The sequence below is a fragment of the Oenanthe melanoleuca genome, chromosome 12 (genome assembly GCF_029582105.1).
Source record: "Oenanthe melanoleuca isolate GR-GAL-2019-014 chromosome 12, OMel1.0, whole genome shotgun sequence".
Lineage (NCBI taxonomy): Eukaryota > Metazoa > Chordata > Aves > Passeriformes > Muscicapidae > Oenanthe > Oenanthe melanoleuca.
The window spans coordinates 19,712,159-19,733,246 of NC_079346.1; the positions used below are offsets into that span (position 1 = coordinate 19,712,159).

The 21,088-nt window shown below is 56.4% G+C and overlaps 2 protein-coding genes across 2 annotated transcripts; both read left to right on the forward strand.

Annotated features, from left to right (window-relative positions):
- Positions 1 to 666: 666 nt before the first annotated feature.
- On the forward strand, positions 667 to 13,464 carry LOC130258491 (uncharacterized). The gene is made up of 32 exons (XM_056501893.1): positions 667 to 732; positions 935 to 1,006; positions 1,094 to 1,195; positions 1,649 to 1,759; positions 2,255 to 2,326; positions 2,415 to 2,486; positions 2,574 to 2,675; positions 3,115 to 3,225; positions 3,855 to 3,926; positions 4,024 to 4,095; positions 4,182 to 4,280; positions 4,734 to 4,853; positions 5,135 to 5,206; positions 5,295 to 5,366; positions 5,453 to 5,554; positions 6,009 to 6,104; positions 6,749 to 6,820; positions 7,201 to 7,272; positions 7,474 to 7,545; positions 7,645 to 7,731; positions 8,183 to 8,302; positions 8,584 to 8,655; positions 8,744 to 8,815; positions 8,902 to 9,003; positions 9,456 to 9,551; positions 10,196 to 10,267; positions 10,648 to 10,719; positions 10,921 to 10,992; positions 11,092 to 11,178; positions 11,630 to 11,749; positions 12,337 to 12,502; positions 13,030 to 13,464. The coding sequence occupies exons 3-32, from the start codon at positions 1,156 to 1,158 to the stop codon at positions 13,181 to 13,183; spliced, it is 2,721 nt and encodes a 906-aa protein (XP_056357868.1). The 5' UTR covers positions 667 to 732; positions 935 to 1,006; positions 1,094 to 1,155; the 3' UTR covers positions 13,184 to 13,464.
- Positions 13,465 to 16,861: 3,397 nt separating this feature from the next.
- LOC130258512 (uncharacterized) lies at positions 16,862 to 21,030 on the forward strand. The gene is made up of 9 exons (XM_056501949.1): positions 16,862 to 16,927; positions 17,016 to 17,087; positions 17,175 to 17,276; positions 17,716 to 17,826; positions 18,320 to 18,391; positions 18,480 to 18,551; positions 18,638 to 18,736; positions 19,897 to 20,062; positions 20,590 to 21,030. Exons 3-9 carry the CDS (start codon positions 17,219 to 17,221, stop codon positions 20,636 to 20,638), a joined length of 627 nt encoding a protein of 208 aa, XP_056357924.1. The 5' UTR covers positions 16,862 to 16,927; positions 17,016 to 17,087; positions 17,175 to 17,218; the 3' UTR covers positions 20,639 to 21,030.
- The last annotated feature ends 58 nt before the right edge of the window (positions 21,031 to 21,088 follow it).

Sequence of the window (21,088 nt, forward strand, 5' to 3'; positions counted from 1 at the left end):
TCTCTCCAGGAAGCGTTGGGGATGGTTCTGCATAGGGCTTTAGGGAGGCTTTCCTCTGTGGGAGGGAGAGAGCGCACAGTGTTGTCCATGTCCATTCACATCTGGCCCCCACAGCCTTACCCAACACCCTTGAAGTTCCCAGTTCCCTAAGTCAGAAGGGGATCCCAGCACACCATGGAAATGGTTCTGATCTCTGATCCCTTCTAGATTGGGATCCTGACAAGAGTTTTCTTGAGAACCTTGTGAATAATGGTTTGAAGTTCCCGGACAATGTTGGAGGCAAGTCTTTTATTCCCTGCTCCTTACAGAATAAGCAGTGTCACTGTGGCAAGAGCTCACACATGTGCCATTTCCCTAAAGATAATCTCAGGGTGGAAGGATTCTGGAAACCTTGCCCTGCTCCCTTCTAAAGCCCTGAGTGGTCCCACAGGATTGCTGACAGGTGGAGGAAAGAGCATTTAGCTGTCAATGCTCTTCCCATGTGCAATGCCAGTGTCTCCTTCCGTGTGTTCTGTGCAGCCACAAGAAGAGCAGAGAGGGAAGGGAAGGGCCCAGGGCTGTGCCCCAGGGCTGTGCCTTGTGTGGCTCCTTTGCCAGCCCCAGGCAGCCTGAGGATCTCCTGCAGTGCTGGGAGCTGTTCTGTCCTGCCTTTCTTTGCAGATGAATTTATTGGGGAAGGTGATCTGGCTTTCCATCCCACATTCAGGACTGAGCCTCTGGGAGCTGGTGAGGGTAGGTCAAGGCCTTTCCCCCTGGGGGAGCTGCCAGCTCAGAGCCCAAAGCTCGGCCAGGGGGGCATCGCTGCAGGTGCCAGGACAGAGCCGTGCTCGTGTGTGCCCTCGCCCTGTGCAATCCCCTCACTGCCCCTATGGCTCAGTGCTGTCCAGGCAGAGCAGCAGAGATGACAGAAGCTTCTGTGGCTGTTGAGTTACAGGTGTGTCTGCAGGGAGGATTTCTTTACCTCCTGGCCTGGATGATGCACACAAGCACGGCTACCATGACAAGGGTGAGTAGTGTATCCCTGCTGCCCCCACAGGCTGAGCATTCCTTTTCTGTGATCCACTCATGGGAAAATGAACCACTTTGCTCTAAGGACCTCCAACAGGAAAGATCCGAGACACAGCATACAAGAAATATCTGAAACCATCCAAAGCCATGTGGCAAATGCTGAAGGAAATGCTGCAGAGAAAACAAGGTGGGTGCATTTCCCTCAGCCTTCTCCTGAGACTCAGCAGCCGGGGGCTTTCTCTGCACATCTGGACACGCCGTGCCCGGCACAGCGGGAAGGGATCCATGGCAGCCTGGCTGCCCTGCTGCTGTCACACCCTGCAGGGCTGTTTCCCAGCCTGGCCTGGCTGCAGCTTCTCCCCAGCCTCTGCAGGAAGGCCTTTGGCATCACCTCACAGAGATCCCAATGTGCTCCACGGGCCATGCACACCCTTAGCTATCTGGATTTTCCTAGTCCCTGGCAGTCCAAGAGGGGTGGCATTTTGGAGGAGAACGGGCTCTGGCCCCGGGGATTGATCTCAAAGCTTATTACATTTCCAGAACCGTATTTGTGACTTTCACCAGCATTGTCACGTAAAGATGCCATCTACCAGTGGGGAACAGTTCCATCTGATTCAGCTGTCCTTCTTACTTTCTCCAGGAATGAAAGGAGAGGCTGTGCAGAAACAAGACGCATTTCCCGGAGGAAACAGTGGTTCTGTTCCAGCCTCTGCTGCAGGAAGGGAGGCCATGCCAGGCACAGTCACAGGAGGTAATTGCTGTGCCTCTGGGCCTGAGCCCTGCTGAGCCTTGAGCTGCCATCTCTGCTGCTGGGCAGAGCGGGCACAGCCCGGACAAGAGCGGCACAGCCCAGAGGAATTATCCCGAGCAGGCTCAGGGCACTCGGGTGCTGAGCAGTCCTGCTGGGCTCCCTCTGTGGGAGACACTGCCCAAAACCTGGGAGGGGCTGGCACTCTGGAGACTTGTTCTCTTCCAGAATCTGTTGCAGGAAGGAAGGGAGAATCCCAACAGGCCCTAAGCATGTCCAGCTTCCCCTCCAGAGATGTTGCACAGAGCCTGCAAAGGGTGTGGAGAGTGACCAGAGCCACCAAAAAATCTCCCCAGGCCCCTCAGCAGCTTTGGCCATGTCAATTCACTTCTGGCCCCCACAGCCATACCTGACCCCCTTGCAGTTCCCAGCTCACTAAGGCACAAGGGGATCCCAGCACACACCATGGAAATGCTTCTCATCTCTGCTCCCTCCTAGGTGACGTTCCTAGGAAGATTCCTCCATTATCTTGGCTGCATAGAGATTTGAAGCCCTTGGAGCCTCCTGCAGGTATGTTCTCACTGTCCCACAAAGGAATTATCATTGAAAACCTGGCAGAAACCAGGTGATAGAAGCTTCTGTGGCTGCTGAGTTACAGGTGTGTCTGCAGGGAGGATTTCTCTAACTCCTGTCCTGGATGCTGCACACAAGCTCAGCTCCCATCACAGGGGTGAGTTGTGTGTCCCTGCTGACCCCTCAGGCTGAGCGCTGCTTTTGTGGGATCCACTCCTGAAATAGAGAACTCCTTTCATTTAAGTTGCTTTGAAAGGAAATATCAGAGACACAGGTGACAAAAACTCAATGGAAACATCTGAAGTCATTCAGCAAATGCTGAAGGAAATGCAGCAGGGAGGACAAGGTGGGTGCATTTCCCTCAGCCTTCTCCTGACACTCAGCAGCCGGGGGCTTTCTCTGCACATCTGGACACGCCGTGCCCAGCACAGCGGGAAGGGATCCATGGCAGCCTGGCTGCCCCACTGCTGCTGTCACACCCTGCAGGGCTGTTTCCCAGCCTGGCCTGGCTGCAGCTTCTCCCCAGCCTCTGCAGGAAGGCCTTTGGCATCAGCTGACAGGGAGCCCAATGTCCCCAATAAGCCATGCACACCGTGAGACTCCCTGCAATTTCCTGGTTTTGGCATAGGGGCTGATTGGAATAGGGACGAGCCTGGGACAGTCCTGAATTCCTGAGTGTTTTCTAAACCTTATAATTGACTTCCACAAGTATAGTTTCCTGAAGGTGTCTCCTTCCAGTGGGGAACAGTTCCATCTGATCCAGCTGTCCCTTTTCCTTTCTCCAGGAATGAAAGGAGAGGCTGTGCAGAAACAAGACGCATTTCCCCGAGGAAACAGTGGCTCTGTGCCAGCCTCTGCTGCCGGAAGGCAGGCTGTGCCAGGCACAGTCACAGGAGGTAATTGCTGTGCCTCTGGGCCTGAGCCCTGCTGAGCCTTGAGCTGCCATCTCTGCTGCTGGGCAGAGCGGGCACAGCCCAGACAAGAGCGGCACAGCCCAGAGGAATTATCCCGAGCAGGCTCAGGGCACTCGGGTGCTGAGCAGTCCTGCTGGGCTCCCTCTGTGGGAGACACCTCCCAAAACCTGGGAGGGACTGCAAGGGGTGCCCATGGTGGGGAAAGGGCAGGGCTCCAGTGTGTCCTGACAGGGCCTGACTCTGTCCCCCGGGGCTGGGAGAGCTGTCATAGCAGAGGGAGGGCGTGATGTTGGGAGGGATGGTTGTGGTACTGCCTGCTCCAGGTTTTCCTTAGTGATTTAAAGAGGATTTCCTTTGTAGTCTAGATAGAGCCCAAATGGCCCCTGACTGGTCCAGCTGCCCCTCCTGAAATGTTGCACAGGGCCTGCAAAGTGGGTGCAGATTCACCATAGCCAACATACATCTCCACAAGCCCTTCTGCAGCCTTGGCCATGTCAATTCACATCTGGCCCCCACACCCTTACCCGACCCTTTTGCAGTTCCCAGCTCACTAAGGCAGAAGGGGATCCCAGCACACCATGGAAATTATTCTCATCTGTGCTCCTTTGTAGATGTGGTCCCTGGGAAGGTTTCTCCTTTTGCTTGGCTGCATAAAGACTTGGAGCACTTGGAGTCTCCTGCAGGTATGTTCTCAGTGTCTAAACTAATATTTGAGAGACTAATATTTGACAACCTGGCAGGGACCACGTGACGGAAACTTCTGTGGCTGTTGAGTTGCAGGTGTGTCTGCAGGGAACACTTTTCCAGCTCCTTTGCTGATTGCTACACAGAAGCCCAGCTCCCATCACAGGGGTGAGTTGTAGGTCCCTGCTGACCCCATAGGCTGAACCCTGCAATTTGACATCCCTTCATTTGAAATGGAAATACTTTCTGTTAAGGTACGCAAAGAGGGAAGAATAAAGACATGGCAGAGAAGGAATCACTTGAGTCAAATGACATCCTGAAACAAACTATGAAGGAACTACAGAAACGGCATGGTGGGTGCATTTCCCTCAGCCTTTCCTGAGACTCAGCAGCCGGGGGCTTTCTCTGCACATCTGGACACGCCGTGCCCGGCACAGCGGGAAGGGATCCATGGCAGCCTGGCTGTCCCACTGCTGCTGTCACACCCTGCAGGGCTGTTTCCCAGCCTGGCCTGGCTGCAGCTTCTCCCCAGCCTCTGCAGGAAGGCCTTTGGCATCAGCTGACAGGGAGCCCAATGTCCTGCACAGGCCATGCATACCCAGAGATCTCTGCATTTCCCAGTCTTTATGGTAGATCAGGATAGGTGGTGATTTGGACACGAGTTAGGCCTGTCACAGCCCCATGAGCCTGGACCTTTTCCTGATCATTCTCCATATCTCTAACATATATTGCCTCCTGAACATGCCACCACCCAAATGGGGAACAGTTCCATCTGATCCAGCTGTCTCCTTCCCTTTCTCCGTAAGAGATGGACATGGAGGTTCTGTGGAAGGCAGCATTTCCCCATGGGAGCAGTCGCTCATTGGCAGCCCCTGCTTCAAGAGGAAAGGCGATGCCAGGCACGGGCACAGGCACAGGCACAGGAGGTAACTGCTGTGCCAGGCTCAGCCCTTGCCCTTGCACAGCCTGGCAGCAGCCAAAGCTGGAGGCGCCTCAGCTTCGAGGCCTCTGGAGCTCGTTCCCAGCCCCTGGGAAAGGGGACTCGTGCACCAAGGTCCCTCCTGCTGCAGCTGCTCCCGGAGCTGCCTTGAGTGCCCAGAGGCCCAAGGCACAGGAGCAGCCCTGAGCAGGAGCCCTGCCATGAGCCCAGGGCCACAGCCAGCCCTGATACACAATGGAAACTCTTCTCATCCTGGTTTCATTTTAGATGGGATTGCTGGGAAGGTTTCTCCTTTAGCCTGGTGGTATGAAGTTTTGAAGCCCTTGGAGCCTCCAGCAGGTATGTTCTCACTGTCCCACCAAGGAATAATCTCTGACAACCTGGCAAGAACCAGGTGACGGAATCTTCTCGGTCTGTTGATTTACAGGTGTGCCTGCAGGGAGAATTTCTCCAACTCCTGTCCTGGATGCTGCACACAAACCCAGTTCCCATCCTAGGGGTGAGTAGTGTGTCCCTGCTGACCCCACAGGCTGAGCACTGCTTTTGTGGGGTTACTCCTTGGAAATTGAACTGCTTTCTGTTAAGGTCCTCCCACAGAAAAGACCAAACACACGACAGACAAGAAATTCCTGAAGCCATTTGAAGTCATGAGGCAAATGCTGAAGGAAATGCTGCAGGAAAGACAAGGTGGGTGCATTTCCCTCAGCCTTCTCCTGAGACTCAGCAGCCGGGGGCTTTCTCTGCACATCTGGACATGCCGTGCCCGGCACAGCGGGAAGGGATCCATGGCAGCCTGGCTGCCCTGGTGCTGCTGTCACACCCTGCAGGGCTGTTTCCCAGCCTGGCCTGGCTGCAGCTTCTCCCCAGCCTCTGCAGGAAGGCCCTTGTCATCAGCTGACAGGGAGCACAAACTGCCCCACGAGCCATGCACACACTGAGATTCTCTGCAATTTCCTGGTCTAAGGGTAGATCAGAAAGTGCAGATGTTAGGATAAAGGAGGGCTTTGGCCCAGCCTGAACAGCCTCAGCATTTTCCTGATCCTTATCATGGTTTTTCAGGAGCATTGCCTCCTTAAGCATTGCCACCTCCCCAGTGGGGAACAGTTCCATCTCATGCAGCTGTTCCTTTTCCTTCCTCCAGAAGTGGATGGAGAGGATGTGCTGAAGGCTGCATTTCCTGGAGGAAGCAGTGTCTCCATTGCAGGAAAGGAGCCAATGCCAGGCACAGTCACAGGAGGTAATTGCTGTGCCTCTGGGCCTGAGCCCTGCTGAGCCTTGAGCTGCCATCTCTGCTGCTGGGCAGAGCGGGCACAGCCCGGACAAGAGCGGCACAGCCCAGAGGAATTATCCCGAGCAGGCTCAGGGCACTCGGGTGCTGAGCAGTCCTGCTGGGCTCCCTCTGTGGGAGACACAGCCCGAAACCTGGGAGGGGCTGAGAGGGGTGCCCATGGTGGGGAAAGGGCAGAGGGGGAGAGCAGGGCTCCAGTGTGTCCTGACAGGGCCTGACTCTGTCCCCCGGGGCTGGGAGTCCTCATACAGAGGAAGGAGGTTGCGAGGTTGTCAGGCATGCTTGTGACACTGCCTGCTCCAGTTTTTCCTTAGTGTCTTATGGAGTGTTTCCTCTCTGTGAGATAGAGAACACCCAGTGGGCCCTGAGCTGCCTCAGTTTCCTCTCCAGAGATGTTGAAGAGGGTTTGTATAGAGATGCAGAATCACCAGGAGCAAGCAGAGACCTCCCCAGGCGCCTCTGCAGCTTTGGCCATGTCCATTCACATCTGGCCCCCACACCATTACCCGACCCCCTTGCAGTGCCCAGTTCCCTAAGGCAGAAGGGGATCCCAGCACACCATGGAAATGCTTCTGATCTCTGCTCCCTTCCAGATTGGGATCGCGACTTGGATTATCTGGAAGCCCTGGTGGAATACGGCATGAAATTCTTGAAGGATGCTGAAGGCAGGTTCTCAATGAGACTTTCCTGACAGAATAAGCAGTGTAACTGTGGCAAGAGTTCACTAATGTGCCATTCCCCTTAAGATCACCTCAACATTTATGGTTTCCAAAACCTTGCCCTGCGCCCATCTGGAGCCCTGAGTGGTATCACAAGATCACTGTCATTGGGAGGAAGGAGCATATAGCTGTCAGTGCTCTTCCCATGTGCAATGCCAGTGTCTCCTTCTGTGTGTTCTGTGCAGCCACAAGAAGAGCAGAGAGGGAAGGGAAGGGCCCAGGGCTGTGCCCCAGGGCTGTGCCTTGTGTGGCTCCTTTGCCAGCCCCAGGCAGCCTGAGGATCTCCTGCAGTGCTGGGAGCTGTTCTGTCCTGCCTTTCTTTGCAGATGAACCTATTGGGGAAGGTGATCTGGCTATCCAGCCCACATTCAGGGAAGAGCCCCTGGGAGCTGGTGAGGGTAGGTCAAGGCCTTTCCCCCTGGGGGAGCTGCCAGCTCAGAGCCCAAAGCTCGGCCAGGGGGCATCGCTGCAGGTGCCAGGACAGAGCCGTGCTCGTGTGTGCCCTCACCCTGTGCAATCCCCTCACTGCCCCTGTGGCTCAGTGCTGTCCAGGCAGAGCAGCAGAGATGACAGAAGCTTCTGTGCCTGTTGAGTTACAGGTGTGCCTGCAGGGAGGATTTCTTTACCTCCTGGCCTGGATGCGGCACACAAGCCTGACTCCCATCTCAGGGGTGAGTGGTGTGTCCTTGCTGAATCCACAAGCTGAGCACTGCTTTTGTGGGATCCACTCATGGTAAATTGAACTACTTTCTGTTATGTCCACCTAAAAGGAAAGACTCAAGAAACGGGAGCCAAAAATTCTGTTGACTCAGAAGAATTCCTGAGACAAACACAGGACAAAGTTCAGGGTGGACCAGGTGGGTGCATTTCCCTCAGCCTTCTCCTGAGACTCAGCAGCCGGGGGCTTTCTCTGCACATCTGGACACACCGTGCCCGGCACGGCGGGAAGGGATCCATGGCAGCCTGGCTGCCCCGCTGCTGCTGTCACACCCTGCAGGGCTGTTTCCCAGCCTGGCCTGGCTGCAGCTTCTCCCCAGCCTCTGCAGGAAGGCCTTTGGCGTCAGCTGGCAGGGAGCCTCAAGTTCCTCTCAGGCAATGAACACCCTGAGATCCCGTGCAATTTCCCAGTCACAGGGTAGATCAGGAGGGGTGGCAGTTTGGAAGAGGGAGTGCTCTGGGTACCCTGAACTTCTTGGCCATTTTCTTGATTTTTACCTGTGACGTTGCCAACCATTGCCTCCTGAAGATGCCACCTCTCCAGTGAGGAAAGTTTGCATCTGATCCAGCTGTCCCTCTTTCTTTGTCAAGTGGTGAAGCAAAAGTCTGTGCAGAAGGGAGCACACCCCAATGGAAGCAGTGGCTCAGTGCCAGCCTCTCCTGCAGGAGGGACAGTGACACCAGGCACGGGCACAGGAACAGGCACAGGAGGTAATTGCTGTGCCAGGCTCAGCCCTTGCCCTTGCACAGCCTGGCAGCAGCCAAAGCTGGAGGCGCCTCAGCTTCGAGGCCTCTGGAGCTCGTTCCCAGCCCGTGGGAAAGGGGACTCGTGCACCAAGGTCCCTCCTGCTGCAGCTGCTCCCGGAGCTGCCCTGAGTGCCCAGAGGCCCAAGGCACAGGAGCAGCCCTGAGCAGGAGCCCTGCCATGAGCCCAGGGCCACAGCCAGCCCTGATACACAATGGAAACTCTTCTCATCCTGGTTTCATTTTAGATGGGATTGCTGGGAAGGTTTCTCCTTTAGCCTGGTGGTATGAAGTTTTGAAGCCCTTGGAGCCTCCAGCAGGTATGTTCTCACTGTCCCACCAAGGAATAATCTCTGACAACCTGGCAAGAACCAGGTGACGGAATCTTCTCGGTCTGTTGATTTACAGGTGTGCCTGCAGGGAGAATTTCTCCAACTCCTGTCCTGGATGCTGCACACAAACCCAGTTCCCATCCTAGGGGTGAGTAGTGTGTCCCTGCTGACCCCACAGGCTGAGCACTGCTTTTGTGGGGTTACTCCTTGGAAATTGAACTGCTTTCTGTTAAGGTCCTCCCACAGAAAAGACCAAACACACGACAGACAAGAAATTCCTGAAGCCATTTGAAGTCATGAGGCAAATGCTGAAGGAAATGCTGCAGGAAAGACAAGGTGGGTGCATTTCCCTCAGCCTTCTCCTGAGACTCAGCAGCCGGGGGCTTTCTCTGCACATCTGGACACGCCGTGCCCAGCACAGCGGGAAGGGATCCATGGCAGCCTGGCTGCCCCACTGCTGCTGTCACACCCTGCAGGGCTGTTTCCCAGCCTGGCCTGGCTGCAGCTTCTCCCCAGCCTCTGCAGGAAGGCCCTTGTCATCAGCTGACAGGGAGCACAAACTGCCCCACGAGCCATGCACACACTGAGATTCTCTGCAATTTCCTGGTCTAAGGGTAGATCAGAAAGTGCAGATGTTTGGATAAAGGAGGGCTTTGGCCCAGCCTGAACAGCCTCAGCATTTTCCTGATCCTTATCATGGTTTTTCAGGAGCATTGCCTCCTTAAGGTGCCACCTCCCCAGTGGGGAACAGTTCCATCTCATGCAGCTGTTCCTTTTCCTTCCTCCAGAAGTGGATGGAGAGGATGTGCTGAAGGCTGCATTTCCTGGAGGAAGCAGTGTCTCCATTGCAGGAAAGGAGCCAATGCCAGGCACAGTCACAGGAGGTAATTGCTGTGCCTCTGGGCCTGAGCCCTGCTGAGCCTTGAGCTGCCATCTCTGCTGCTGGGCAGAGCGGGCACAGCCCGGACAAGAGCGGCACAGCCCAGAGGAATTATCCCGAGCAGGCTCAGGGCACTTGGGTGCTGAGCAGTCCTGCTGGGCTCCCTCCGTGGGAGACACTGCCCAAAACCTGGGAGGGGCTGAGAGGGGTGCCCATGGTGGGGAAAGGGCAGAGGGGGAGAGCAGGGCTCCAGTGTGTCCTGACAGGGCCTGACTCTGTCCCCCGGGGCTGGGAGTCCTCATACAGAGGAAGGAGGTTGCGAGGTTGTCAGGCATGCTTGTGACACTGCCTGCTCCAGTTTTTCCTTAGTGTCTTATGGAGTGTTTCCTCTCTGTGAGATAGAGAACACCCAGTGGGCCCTGAGCTGCCTCAGTTTCCTCTCCAGAGATGTTGAAGAGGGTTTGTATAGAGATGCAGAATCACCAGGAGCAAGCAGAGACCTCCCCAGGCGCCTCTGCAGCTTTGGCCATGTCCATTCACATCTGGCCCCCACACCATTACCCGACCCCCTTGCAGTGCCCAGTTCCCTAAGGCAGAAGGGGATCCCAGCACACCATGGAAATGCTTCTGATCTCTGCTCCCTTCCAGATTGGGATCGCGACTTGGATTATCTGGAAGCCCTGGTGGAATACGGCATGAAATTCTTGAAGGATGCTGAAGGCAGGTTCTCAATGAGACTTTCCTGACAGAATAAGCAGTGTAACTGTGGCAAGAGTTCACTAATGTGCCATTCCCCTTAAGATCACCTCAACATTTATGGTTTCCAAAACCTTGCCCTGCGCCCATCTGGAGCCCTGAGTGGTATCACAAGATCACTGTCATTGGGAGGAAGGAGCATATAGCTGTCAGTGCTCTTCCCATGTGCAATGCCAGTGTCTCCTTCTGTGTGTTCTGTGCAGCCACAAGAAGAGCAGAGAGGGAAGGGAAGGGCCCAGGGCTGTGCCCCAGGGCTGTGCCTTGTGTGGCTCCTTTGCCAGCCCCAGGCAGCCTGAGGATCTCCTGCAGTGCTGGGAGCTGTTCTGTCCTGCCTTTCTTTGCAGATGAACCTATTGGGGAAGGTGATCTGGCTTTCCATCCCACATTCAGGACTGAGCCCCTGGGAGCTGGTGAGGGTAGGTCAAGGCCTTTCCCCCTGGGGGAGCTGCCAGCTCAGAGCCCAAAGCTCGGCCAGGGGGCATCGCTGCAGGTGCCAGGACAGAGCCGTGCTCGTGTGTGCCCTCACCCTGTGCAATCCCCTCACTGCCCCTGTGGCTCAGTGCTGTCCAGGCAGAGCAGCAGAGATGACAGAAGCTTCTGTGCCTGTTGAGTTACAGGTGTGCCTGCAGGGAGGATTTCTTTACCTCCTGGCCTGGATGCGGCACACAAGCCTGACTCCCATCTCAGGGGTGAGTGGTGTGTCCTTGCTGAATCCACAAGCTGAGCACTGCTTTTGTGGGATCCACTCATGGTAAATTGAACTACTTTCTGTTATGTCCACCTAAAAGGAAAGACTCAAGAAACGGGAGCCAAAAATTCTGTTGACTCAGAAGAATTCCTGAGACAAACACAGGACAAAGTGCAGGGTGGACCAGGTGGGTGCATTTCCCTCAGCCTTCTCCTGAGACTCAGCAGCCGGGGGCTTTCTCTGCACATCTGGACACACCGTGCCCGGCACGGCGGGAAGGGATCCATGGCAGCCTGGCTGCCCCGCTGCTGCTGTCACACCCTGCAGGGCTGTTTCCCAGCCTGGCCTGGCTGCAGCTTCTCCCCAGCCTCTGCAGGAAGGCCTTTGGCGTCAGCTGGCAGGGAGCCTCAAGTTCCTCTCAGGCAATGAACACCCTGAGATCCCGTGCAATTTCCCAGTCACAGGGTAGATCAGGAGGGGTGGCAGTTTGGAAGAGGGAGTGCTCTGGGTACCCTGAACTTCTTGGCCATTTTCATGATTTTTACCTGTGACGTTGCCAACCATTGCCTCCTGAAGATGCCACCTCTCCAGTGAGGAAAGTTTGCATCTGATCCAGCTGTCCCTCTTTCTTTGTCAAGTGGTGAAGCAAAAGTCTGTGCAGAAGGGAGCACACCCCAATGGAAGCAGTGGCTCAGTGCCAGCCTCTCCTGCAGGAGGGACAGTGACACCAGGCACGGGCACAGGAACAGGCACAGGAGGTAATTGCTGTGCCAGGCTCAGCCCTTGCCCTTGCACAGCCTGGCAGCAGCCAAAGCTGGAGGCGCCTCAGCTTCGAGGCCTCTGGAGCTCGTTCCCAGCCCCTGGGAAAGGGGACTCGTGCACCAAGGTCCCTCCTGCTGCAGCTGCTCCCGGAGCTGCCCTGAGTGCCCAGAGGCCCAAGGCACAGGAGCAGCCCTGAGCAGGAGCCCTGCCATGAGCCCAGGGCCACAGCCAGCCCTGGCTCCCGACTGGGCAGGGGCTGCACTGGCTCCTGACAGGGCCTGACTGTGTCCCCTGGGGCTGGGGGAGCTGTCATGGGGCAGGGAGGGTCGCGGCTGGCAGTGGCTGCTCAGGGATGGGTTGGGCCCGGGTCCCTGGAAGGAGCCACTGCCCAAGCAGCTGTGCTGCCCCCGGGCTCTCCTCCCGGCCTTCTGGGCTTTGTTGGGTGGCACAGCCTGTGCCAAGGGGGCCAAGGTGCCCCAGGCCCAGCTCTGGGGGAAACAGAGATTGTCCTGGCTGTATCCAGCAATCTGCCAGCTCAGCAGAGGAGCACAGCACGGGCTCATGCTCCCCATTGCTCCCACAGATTCAGCCGGCACCTCAACATGTGTTCCTGGCTCCCAGGCGGGCATTACTAATGGTTTCCTTCAGGATAAACTCACCTGGCTAGGGTTAATATCAGGCCTGCTCGTTTTGGAGTTTTTCTGCGTTGTTACCTGCATCACAATCTGGAATTGCTGGAAGAGAAAATGGTGAGTGTTTTGTTGCTCACCCTCTCAGACATCTTTACGTGATGGCTTCTTGTAGACAGCAAACATTCCCAGTGAGGCTGCTGTGGAGTTGTGGATGGTCAGTGGGTGTCCACATAACTCTGCTGAGGGTTCTGCTGCTGCCCAGAGCTTTCATTGGCCTCTCAATTGCTGGGCCTTGTCCTGGGGAGCCGCTGGGGCTGCAGCCAGTGCTTGCTCCCACTGAGGCTGCGTGGCCAAGAGCAGCCCCAGGAGCAGCGGGCAGAGGCAGAGCAAGGTGGGGAGGAGAAAGAGCGGGGAGCAGATTGCCCTTGAAAGGCAGAGGCGCTCTGGGGCCGCTCCTGGCCAGGGACCGTGCCCAGAGCCATCCCCTGCTGGCCGGGGCCTTGAGGGGCAGCTGTCCAGCTGGGCCAAGCTGTGCCAGCAGCTCCAGCAGTGCTGGGCAGCCTTGCCAGCTCTGGGCCCTGCTGGGCACGAGGCTCCCTGTGTGCCAGCGGCAGCTGGGGCCTCAGACACTCCTCTCTTCACAGTCACACCTCTGGACAGCAGATGAAAGATGGTGGCAACACCTCACACTCTGACAGTTTCTCCATCAGTAATAAGAGCCTGGGTAGCCCTTGCAAGAGCTCTGAGAAGAGGAATCCAAAACAACCATCTCCGAGGACCCCTCCTATTACCCTGTAGATCCCATTGCCATATCTTCTCCCCATGGATATCCCCAAGTGGCATTCACTCCATTTTTTAACTCCCTCTGCCCCATCCCAGCCCATTCCCATGTTCTTATACAGACCCCAGCACCAGCCCAGCACCCTCCAGCCCCCAGCTGAGAACAACACAGCACTTCCTCTGCCCCTCAGCCCCCTGGCCCTGCCCTCTAAACAACACTGAACATGATCCCTCCTCCCCACTCCCACCTGGGTAGCCAATGGCCCATTGTTCTGTTCCAATAAAGAGAGAGAGCTGTCACCCCAGTGTCCGTGTGGTACCACCAGCAAAGCCCACATGGCACCAGCACTGGCTGAGCTCCATGTCCAGGAGCAGCCATGGATGCCCACGGTGCGGGCAGGCAGGAGCCAGGCAGGGGCTGCTGTGACCAGGGGCCCCGAGGGGCTGGGGGTCCCCATGCTGAGCATCCCTGGGCTCAGGGCACATCTCCTTCCATGGCATCATCTGGGCCTGCACCTCCCCTAGGACTATGCCCAGGAAAAGAGGGAAGCGGTGGGATATTGGATAATTATTGTTAAAGTTGCTAAGGGTTGTGTTCACCAGAAGGCCCTGTGGGGAAGGCTCAGCTGCAGGCTGGGAAGTTGGAAGTTGGCTGGAGGTGAGAAGCAGTTATGAGGAGCAACGTGTGGACAGCATTTGAATGGGAAGCAGACTGGTGGAAATGATGCATAGACAGACTGCTGCTGAGCCAGCCAGTGGGTGCCCATCTTCTCTAAAGTTCTGATTTTGTCTGGTTGAGACTAAAGGTATAAAAGGAGAGTGATTTCTATAATAAAGCAATCTCTGTTGGACGCATAAGGGGGTACATGTCTCTTTGTTTCCCATTGCTACAGGAAGCCACCAAGAGCATTTCCAGGGACACAGCCTGACCAGCAATGTCAGCTGGCAAAACAAAGGTTTTGCTAAGCAATGGCCCTTTGATGAAGCAAAACATTTACAATCACTGCAGCCCATTCATACAGATAGGGGGTACACTCTGCGGGTACAGCTAAGGCCATGAGGTCACAGCAGGCTCTGGGGTGACAGCAGGCTGAGGTCACAGCAGGCTCTGAGGTCACAGAGGTCCCAGAGCCCCGTGGTTGCACAGCACCACAGCCACCGACCACTCAGTCCTTGAGCACAACTGTTGCGGCAGCAGCGGCGGCGGCGGCGGCAGTGGTGCTGACATTGGGACAGCGGTGGCAGCACAGCGGTGGCAGCAAGAGCTGCGGGACTGGCAGAGGGCAAGGCACCATGGCCCTTGCTCTGCGCCTCTTCCTCCTGCTCCTCCTGGCAGTGGCCCTGCCTGCCAGGGCTGCCCAGGCAGCTCCGTGGCCAGCGCGGGGAGCAGGTGAGCCGGCGGCCTGGCTCCCCTTTCCCGGGACAGCGCTCCCTTCTCCCCAGGAAGCGTTGGGGATGGTTTTCTATAGGGCCTTATGGAGACTTTCATCTATGGGACAGGGAGAGAACACCCAGTGTTGTCCATGTCCATTCACATCTGGCCCTCACAGCCTTACCCAACACTCTTGCACTGCATTCTTGCACTTCTCCGTTCCCTAAGTCAGAAGGGGATCCCAGCACACCATGGAAATGCTTCTGATCTCTGCTCCCTTCTAGATCCTGACAAGGGTTTTCTTGAACCCCTGGTGAATAATGGTTTAAAGTTCTTGGAGAATGTTGGAGGCAAGTCTTCAATTCCCTGCTTCTGAGAGAATAAGCAGCGTCACTGTGTTAAGAGCTCACAAAAGTGCCATTTCCCTTAAAATAATCTCAGGGTTTAAGGATTCTGGATACTTTGCCCAAATCTCTCCTCAAGCCCTGGGAAATACCACAGTATCGCTAGCAGTGGGATGAAGGAACATTTAGCTGTCAGTGCCCCTCCAATGTACAAATCCAGTATCTCATGCCTGTGCAGCCACGGAGAAGAGCAGAGAGGGAAGGGAAGGGCCCAGGGCTGTGCCCCAGGGCTGTGCCTTGTGTGGCTCCTTTGCCAGCCCCAGGCAGCCTGAGGATCTCCTGCAGTGCTGGGAGCTGTTCTGTCCTGCCTTTCTTTGCAGACGAACCTATTGGAGAAGGTGATCTGGCTTTCCATCCCACATCCAGGGAAGAGCCTCTGGGAGCTGGTGAGGGTAGGTCAAGGCCTTTCCCCCTGGGGGAGCTGCCAGCTCAGAGCCCAAAGCTCGGCCAGGGGGCATCGCTGCAGGTGCCAGGACAGAGCCGTGCTCGTGTGTGCCCTCGCCCTGTGCAATCCCCTCACTGCCCCTGTGGCTCAGTGCTGTCCAGGCAGAGCAGCAGAGATGACAGAAGCTTCTGTGCCTGTTGAGTTACAGGTGTGCCTGCAGGGAACACTTTCCCTGGTCCTTTGATGGTTGCTGCACACAAGCCCAGATCCCATAATAAGGGTGAGTAGTGTGTCCCTGCTGAGCCCACAGGCTGAGCTCTGCTTTTGTGGGATCCTCCCCTGGGAAATGGAACTACTTTATTTTAAGGTACTACAACAGAAATTATTCGAGACACAGCAGACAAGAAATCCCTGAAACCATCCAATGCCATGTGGCAAAAGCTAAAGGAAATGCTGCAGAGAAAATGTGGTGGGTGCATTTCCCTCATCCTTCTCCTGACACTCAGCAGCCGGGGGCTTTCTCTGCACATCTGGACACGCCGTGCCCGGCACAGCGGGAAGGGATCCATGGCAGCCTGGCTGCCCCACTGCTGCTGTCACACCCTGCAGGGCTGTTTCCCAGCCTGGCCTGGCTGCAGCTTCTCCCCAGCCTCTGCAGGAAGGCCTTTGGCATCAGCTGACAGGGAGCCCAGTGTGCCCCTCAGGCCACGCACACCCTAAGATCACCTGAAATTTCCTGGTGTCCTGGCATATCAGAAGGGGAGGCATTTTGGAGGGGAAGGGGCCCTGGCCCCAGGGAGAGGTCCCAAAGCTCATCTGATTTCCTGAAGCCTATCCATGATTTTCACCAGCATTGTCTCCTAAAGATGCCACCTTCACAGTGGACAACAGTTCCATCTGATCCAGCTGTCCCTTCTCCTTTCTCCAGAAATGAAAGGAGAGGCTGTGCAGGAGGAACAGTTTCCCAGAGGAAGCACTGGTTCAGTGCCAGTATCCATTGCAGGAAGGGAGGTGATGCCAGGCACAGTCACAGGAGGTAATTGCTGTGCCTCTGGGCCTGAGCCCTGCTGAGCCTTGAGCTGCCATCTCTGCTGCTGGGCAGAGAGGGCACAGCCCGGACAAGAGCGGCACAGCCCAGAGGAATTATCCCGAGCAGGCTCAGGGCACTTGGGTGCTGAGCAGTCCTGCTGGGCTCCCTCCGTGGGAGACACAGCCCAAAACCTGGGAGGGGCTGGCCCTCTGGAGACTGGTTCTCTGCCAGAATCTGTTGCAAGAAGGAAGGGAGAATCCCAAATAGGCCCTAAGCTTGTCCAGGTGCCCCTCCAGAGATGTTGCACAGGGCCTGCAAAGGGTGTGGAGATTGACCAGAGCCACCATAGATCTCCACAGGCCCCTCAGCACTTTTGGCCATGTCCATTGACATCTGGCCCCCACAGCATTACCCAACACCCTTGCAGTGCCCAGTTCCCAAAGGCAGAAGGGGATTCCAGCACACCATGGAAATGCTTCTCATCTGTGCTCGCTCCTAGGTGACATTCCTAGGAAGATTTCTCTTTTAGCTTGGCTGCATAGAGATTTGCAGCCCTTGGAGCCTCCTGCAGGTATGTTCTCACTGTCCCACCAAGAAATAATCATTGACAACCTGCTCCGAACTAGGTCACAGAAGCTTCTATGGCTGTTGAGTTACAGGTGTGTCTGCAGGGAGGACTTCTCAATCTTCTGGCCTGGATGCTGCACACAAGGCCAGCCCCCATTTCAGGGGTGAGTTGTGTGTCCCTGCTGACCCCTCAGGCTGAGCGCTGCTTTTGTGGGATCCACTCCTGAAATAGAGAACTCCTTTCATTTAAGTTGCTTTGAAAGGAAATATCAGAGACACAGGTGACAAAAACTCAATGGAAACATCTGAAGTCATTCAGCAAATGCTGAAGGAAATGCAGCAGGGAGGACAAGGTGGGTGCATTTCCCTCAGCCTTCTCCTGAGACTCAGCAGCCGGGGGCTTTCTCTGCACATCTGGACACGCCGTGCCCTGCACAGCGGGAAGGGATCCATGGCAGCCTGGCTGCCCCACTGCTGCTGTCACACCCTGCAGGGCTGTTTCCCAGCCTGGCCTGGCTGCAGCTTCTCCCCAGCCTCTGCAGGAAGGCCTTTGGCATCAGCTGACAGGGAGCCCAATGTCCCCAATAAGCCATGCACACCGTGAGACTCCCTGCAATTTCCTGGTTTTGGCATAGGGGCTGATTGGAATAGGGACAAGCCTGGGACAGTTCCAAATTCCGGAGTGTTTTATAAACCTTATCAATGACTTCCACAAGTATAGTTTCCAAAAGGTATCACCTTCCAGCGGGAAACAGTTCCATCTCATTCAGCTGTCCTTCTTACATTCTCCAGGAATGAAAGGAGAGGCTGTGCAGAAACAAGACGCATTTCCCCGAGGAAGCACTGGCTCTGTTCCAGCCTCTGCTGCAGGAAGGGAGGCCATGCCAGGCACAGTCACAGGAGGTAATTGCTGTGCCTCTGGGCCTGAGCCCTGCTGAGCCTTGAGCTGCCATCTCTGCTGCTGGGCAGAGCGGGCACAGCCCGGACAAGAGCGGCACAGCCCAGAGGAATTATCCCGAGCAGGCTCAGGGCACTCGGGTGCTGAGCAGTCCTGCTGGGCTCCCTCCGTGGGAGACACTGCCCAAAACCTGGGAGGGGCTGGCCCTCTGGAGACTGGTTCTCTGCCAGAATCTGTTGCAGGAAGGAAGGGAGAATCCCAAATAGGCCCTAAGCTTGTCCAGGTGCCCCTCCAGAGATGTTGCACAGAGCCTGCAAAGGGTGTGGAGAGTGACCAGAGCCACCATAGATCTCCCCAGGCCCTTCAGCACCATTGGCAATGTCCATTCACATCTGGCTGCCACAGCTATACCTGACCCCCATGCCGTTCCCATTTCCCTAATGCAGAAGGGGATCCCAACGCACCATGGAAATTCTTCTGATCTGTACTCCCTCCTAGGTGACGTTCCTAGGAAGAATTCTCCATTATCTTGGCTGCAAAAAGTTTTGAAGCCCTTGGAGCATCCTGCAGGTATGTTCTCACTGTCCCACCAAGGAATAATCATTGACAACCTGTCTGGAACCACGTGACAGAAGCTTCTGTACCTGTTGAGTTACAGGTGTGTCTGCAGGGAGAACTTTTCCAGCACCTTTGCTGATTGCTACAAGCAAGCCCAGCTCCCATTTCAGGGGTGAGTTGTGGGTCCCTGCTGACCCCACAGGCTGAACCCTGCAAATTGGGATCCATTCATCTGAAATGGAAATTCTTTCTGTTAAGGTCCTCTAAGAGGGGAGAACAAACCTAGCGGAAAAAAGGAATCGCATGGGTCAAATGACATCCTGGAAGACACTGTGAAGGAACTGCAGAAAGGGCTTGGTGGGTGCATTTCCCTCAGCCTTCTCCTGAGACTCAGCAGCCGGGGGCTTTCTCTGCACATCTGGACACGCCGTGCCCGGCACAGCGGGAAGGGATCCATGGCAGCCTGGCTGCCCCACTGCTGCTGTCACACCCTGCAGGGCTGTTTCCCAGCCTGGCCTGGCTGCAGCTTCTCCCCAGCCTCTGCAGGAAGGCCTTTGGCATCAGCTGACAGGGAGCCCAATGTCCTGCACAGGCCATGCATACCCAGAGATCTCTGCATTTCCCAGTCTTTATGGTAGATCAGGATAGGTGGTGATTTGCACACGAGTGAGCCCTGTCACAGCCCCATGAGCCTGGACCTTTTCTGGTCCTTCTCCATATCTCTAACATATATTGCCTCCTGAACATGCCACCACCCAAATGGGGAACAGTTCCATCTGATCCAGCTGTCTCCTTCCCTTTCTCCGTAAGAGATGGACACGGAGGTTCTGTGGAAGGCAGTATTTCCCCATGGAAGCAGTCGCTCATTGGCAGCCCCTGCTTCAAGAGGAAAGGCGATGCCAGGCACGGGCACAGGCACAGGCACAGGAGGTAATTGCTGTGCCAGGCTCAGCCCTTGCCCTTGCACAGCCTGGCAGCAGCCAAAGCTGGAGGTGCCTCAGCTTCGAGGCCTCTGGAGCTCGTTCCCAGCCCCTGGGAAAGGGGACTCGTGCACCAAGGTCCCTCCTGCTGCAGCTGCTCCCGGAGTTGCCCTGAGTGCCCAGAGGCCCAAGGCACAGGAGCAGCCCCGAGCAGGAGCCCTGCCATGAGCCCAGGGCCACAGCCAGCCCTGGCTCCCGACTGGGCAGGGGCTGCACTGGCTCCTGACAGGGCCTGACTGTGTCCCCTGGGGCTGGGGGAGCTGTCACGGGGCAGGGAGGGTCGGGGCTGGCAGTGGCTGCTCAGGGATGGGTTGGGCCCGGGTCCCTGGAAGGAGCCACTGCCCAAGCAGCTGTGCTGCCCCCGGGCTCTCCTCCCGGCCTTCTGGGCTTTGTTGGGTGGCAAAGCCTGTGCCAAGGGGGCCAAGGTGCCCCAGGCCCAGCTCTGGGGGAAACAGAGATTGTCCTGGCTGTATCCAGCGAGCTGCCAGCTCAGCAGAGGAGCACAGCACGGGCTCACACTCCCCATTGCTCCCACAGATTCAGCCGGCACCTCAACATGTGTTCCTGGCTCCCAGGAGGGCCATGGAAAGGGTTTCCTTCAGGATAAACGCAACTGCCAGGAATTAATATCAGGCCTGCTCGTTTTGGAGTTTTTCTGCATTGTTGCCTGCATCGCAATCTGGAATTGCTGGAAGAGAGAACGGTGAGGGTTTTGTTGCTTACCCTCTCAGACATCTTCAGGTGATGGCTGCTTGTAGACAGCAAACATTCCCAGTGAGGCTGCTGTGGAGTTGTGGATGGTCAGTGGGTGTCCACATAACTCTGCTGAGGGTTCTGCTGCTGCCCAGAGCTTTCATTGGCCTCTCAATTGCTGGGCCTTGTCCTGGGGAGCCGCTGGGGCTGCAGCCAGTGCTGGCTCCCACTGAGGCTGCGTGGCCAAGAGCAGCCCCAGGAGCAGCGGGCAGAGGCAGAGCAAGGTGGGGAGGAGAAAGAGCGGGGAGCAGATTGCCCTTGAAAGGCAGAGGCGCTCTGGGGCCGCTCCTGGCCAGGGACCGTGCCCAGAGCCATCCCCTGCTGGCCGGGGCCTTGAGGGGCAGCTGTCCAGCTGGGCCAAGCTGTGCCAGCAGCTCCAGCAGTGCTGGGCAGCCTTGCCAGCTCTGGGCCCTGCTGGGCACGAGGCTCCCTGTGTGCCAGTGGCAGCTGGGGCCTCAGACACTCCTCTCTCCACAGTCACACCTCTGGACAGCAGATGAAAGATGGTGGCAACACCTCACACTGACAGCTTGAGCAGCTTGTCCAGGAATAATAAAGACCAGGGCAGCCCTTGCAAGAGCTCTGAGAAGAGGAATCCAAAACAACCATCTCCGAGGACCCCTCCTATTACCCTGTAGATCCCATTGCCATCTCTTCTCCACATGGATATCCCCAAGTGGCATTCACACCATTTTTTAACTCCCTCTGCCCCATCCCAGCCCATTCCCATGTTGTTCTAAAGACCCCAGCACCAGCCCAGCACCCTCCAGCCCCAGCTGAGAACAATACAGCACTTCCTCTGCCCCTCAGCCCCCTGGCCCTGCCCTCTATACAACACTGAACGTGATCCCTCCTCCCCACTCCCATCTGGGTAGCCGATGGCCCATTGTTCTGTTCCAATAAAGAGAGAGAGCTGTCACCCCAGTGTCCGTGTGGTACCAGCAGCAAAGCCCACACAGCACCAGCACTGGCTGAG

Bases quoted from the DNA above. Each gene is read 5' to 3' on its own strand.
- LOC130258491 (XM_056501893.1), top strand. From the start codon at position 1,156: ATGTGGCAAATGCTGAAGGAAATGCTGCAGAGAAAACAAG. The intron at 2,487-2,573 runs GTGAGTTGTGTG...CTTTCATTTAAG, and splicing joins GCTCAGCTCCCATCACAGGG to TTGCTTTGAAAGGAAATATC. The intron at 4,096-4,181 runs GTGAGTTGTAGG...CTTTCTGTTAAG, and splicing joins GCCCAGCTCCCATCACAGGG to GTACGCAAAGAGGGAAGAAT.
- LOC130258512 (XM_056501949.1), top strand. From the start codon at position 17,219: ATGGAAACATCTGAAGTCATTCAGCAAATGCTGAAGGAAATGCAGCAG. The intron at 17,827-18,319 runs GTAATTGCTGTG...ACTCCCTCCTAG, and splicing joins GCCAGGCACAGTCACAGGAG to GTGACGTTCCTAGGAAGAAT. The intron at 18,552-18,637 runs GTGAGTTGTGGG...CTTTCTGTTAAG, and splicing joins GCCCAGCTCCCATTTCAGGG to GTCCTCTAAGAGGGGAGAAC.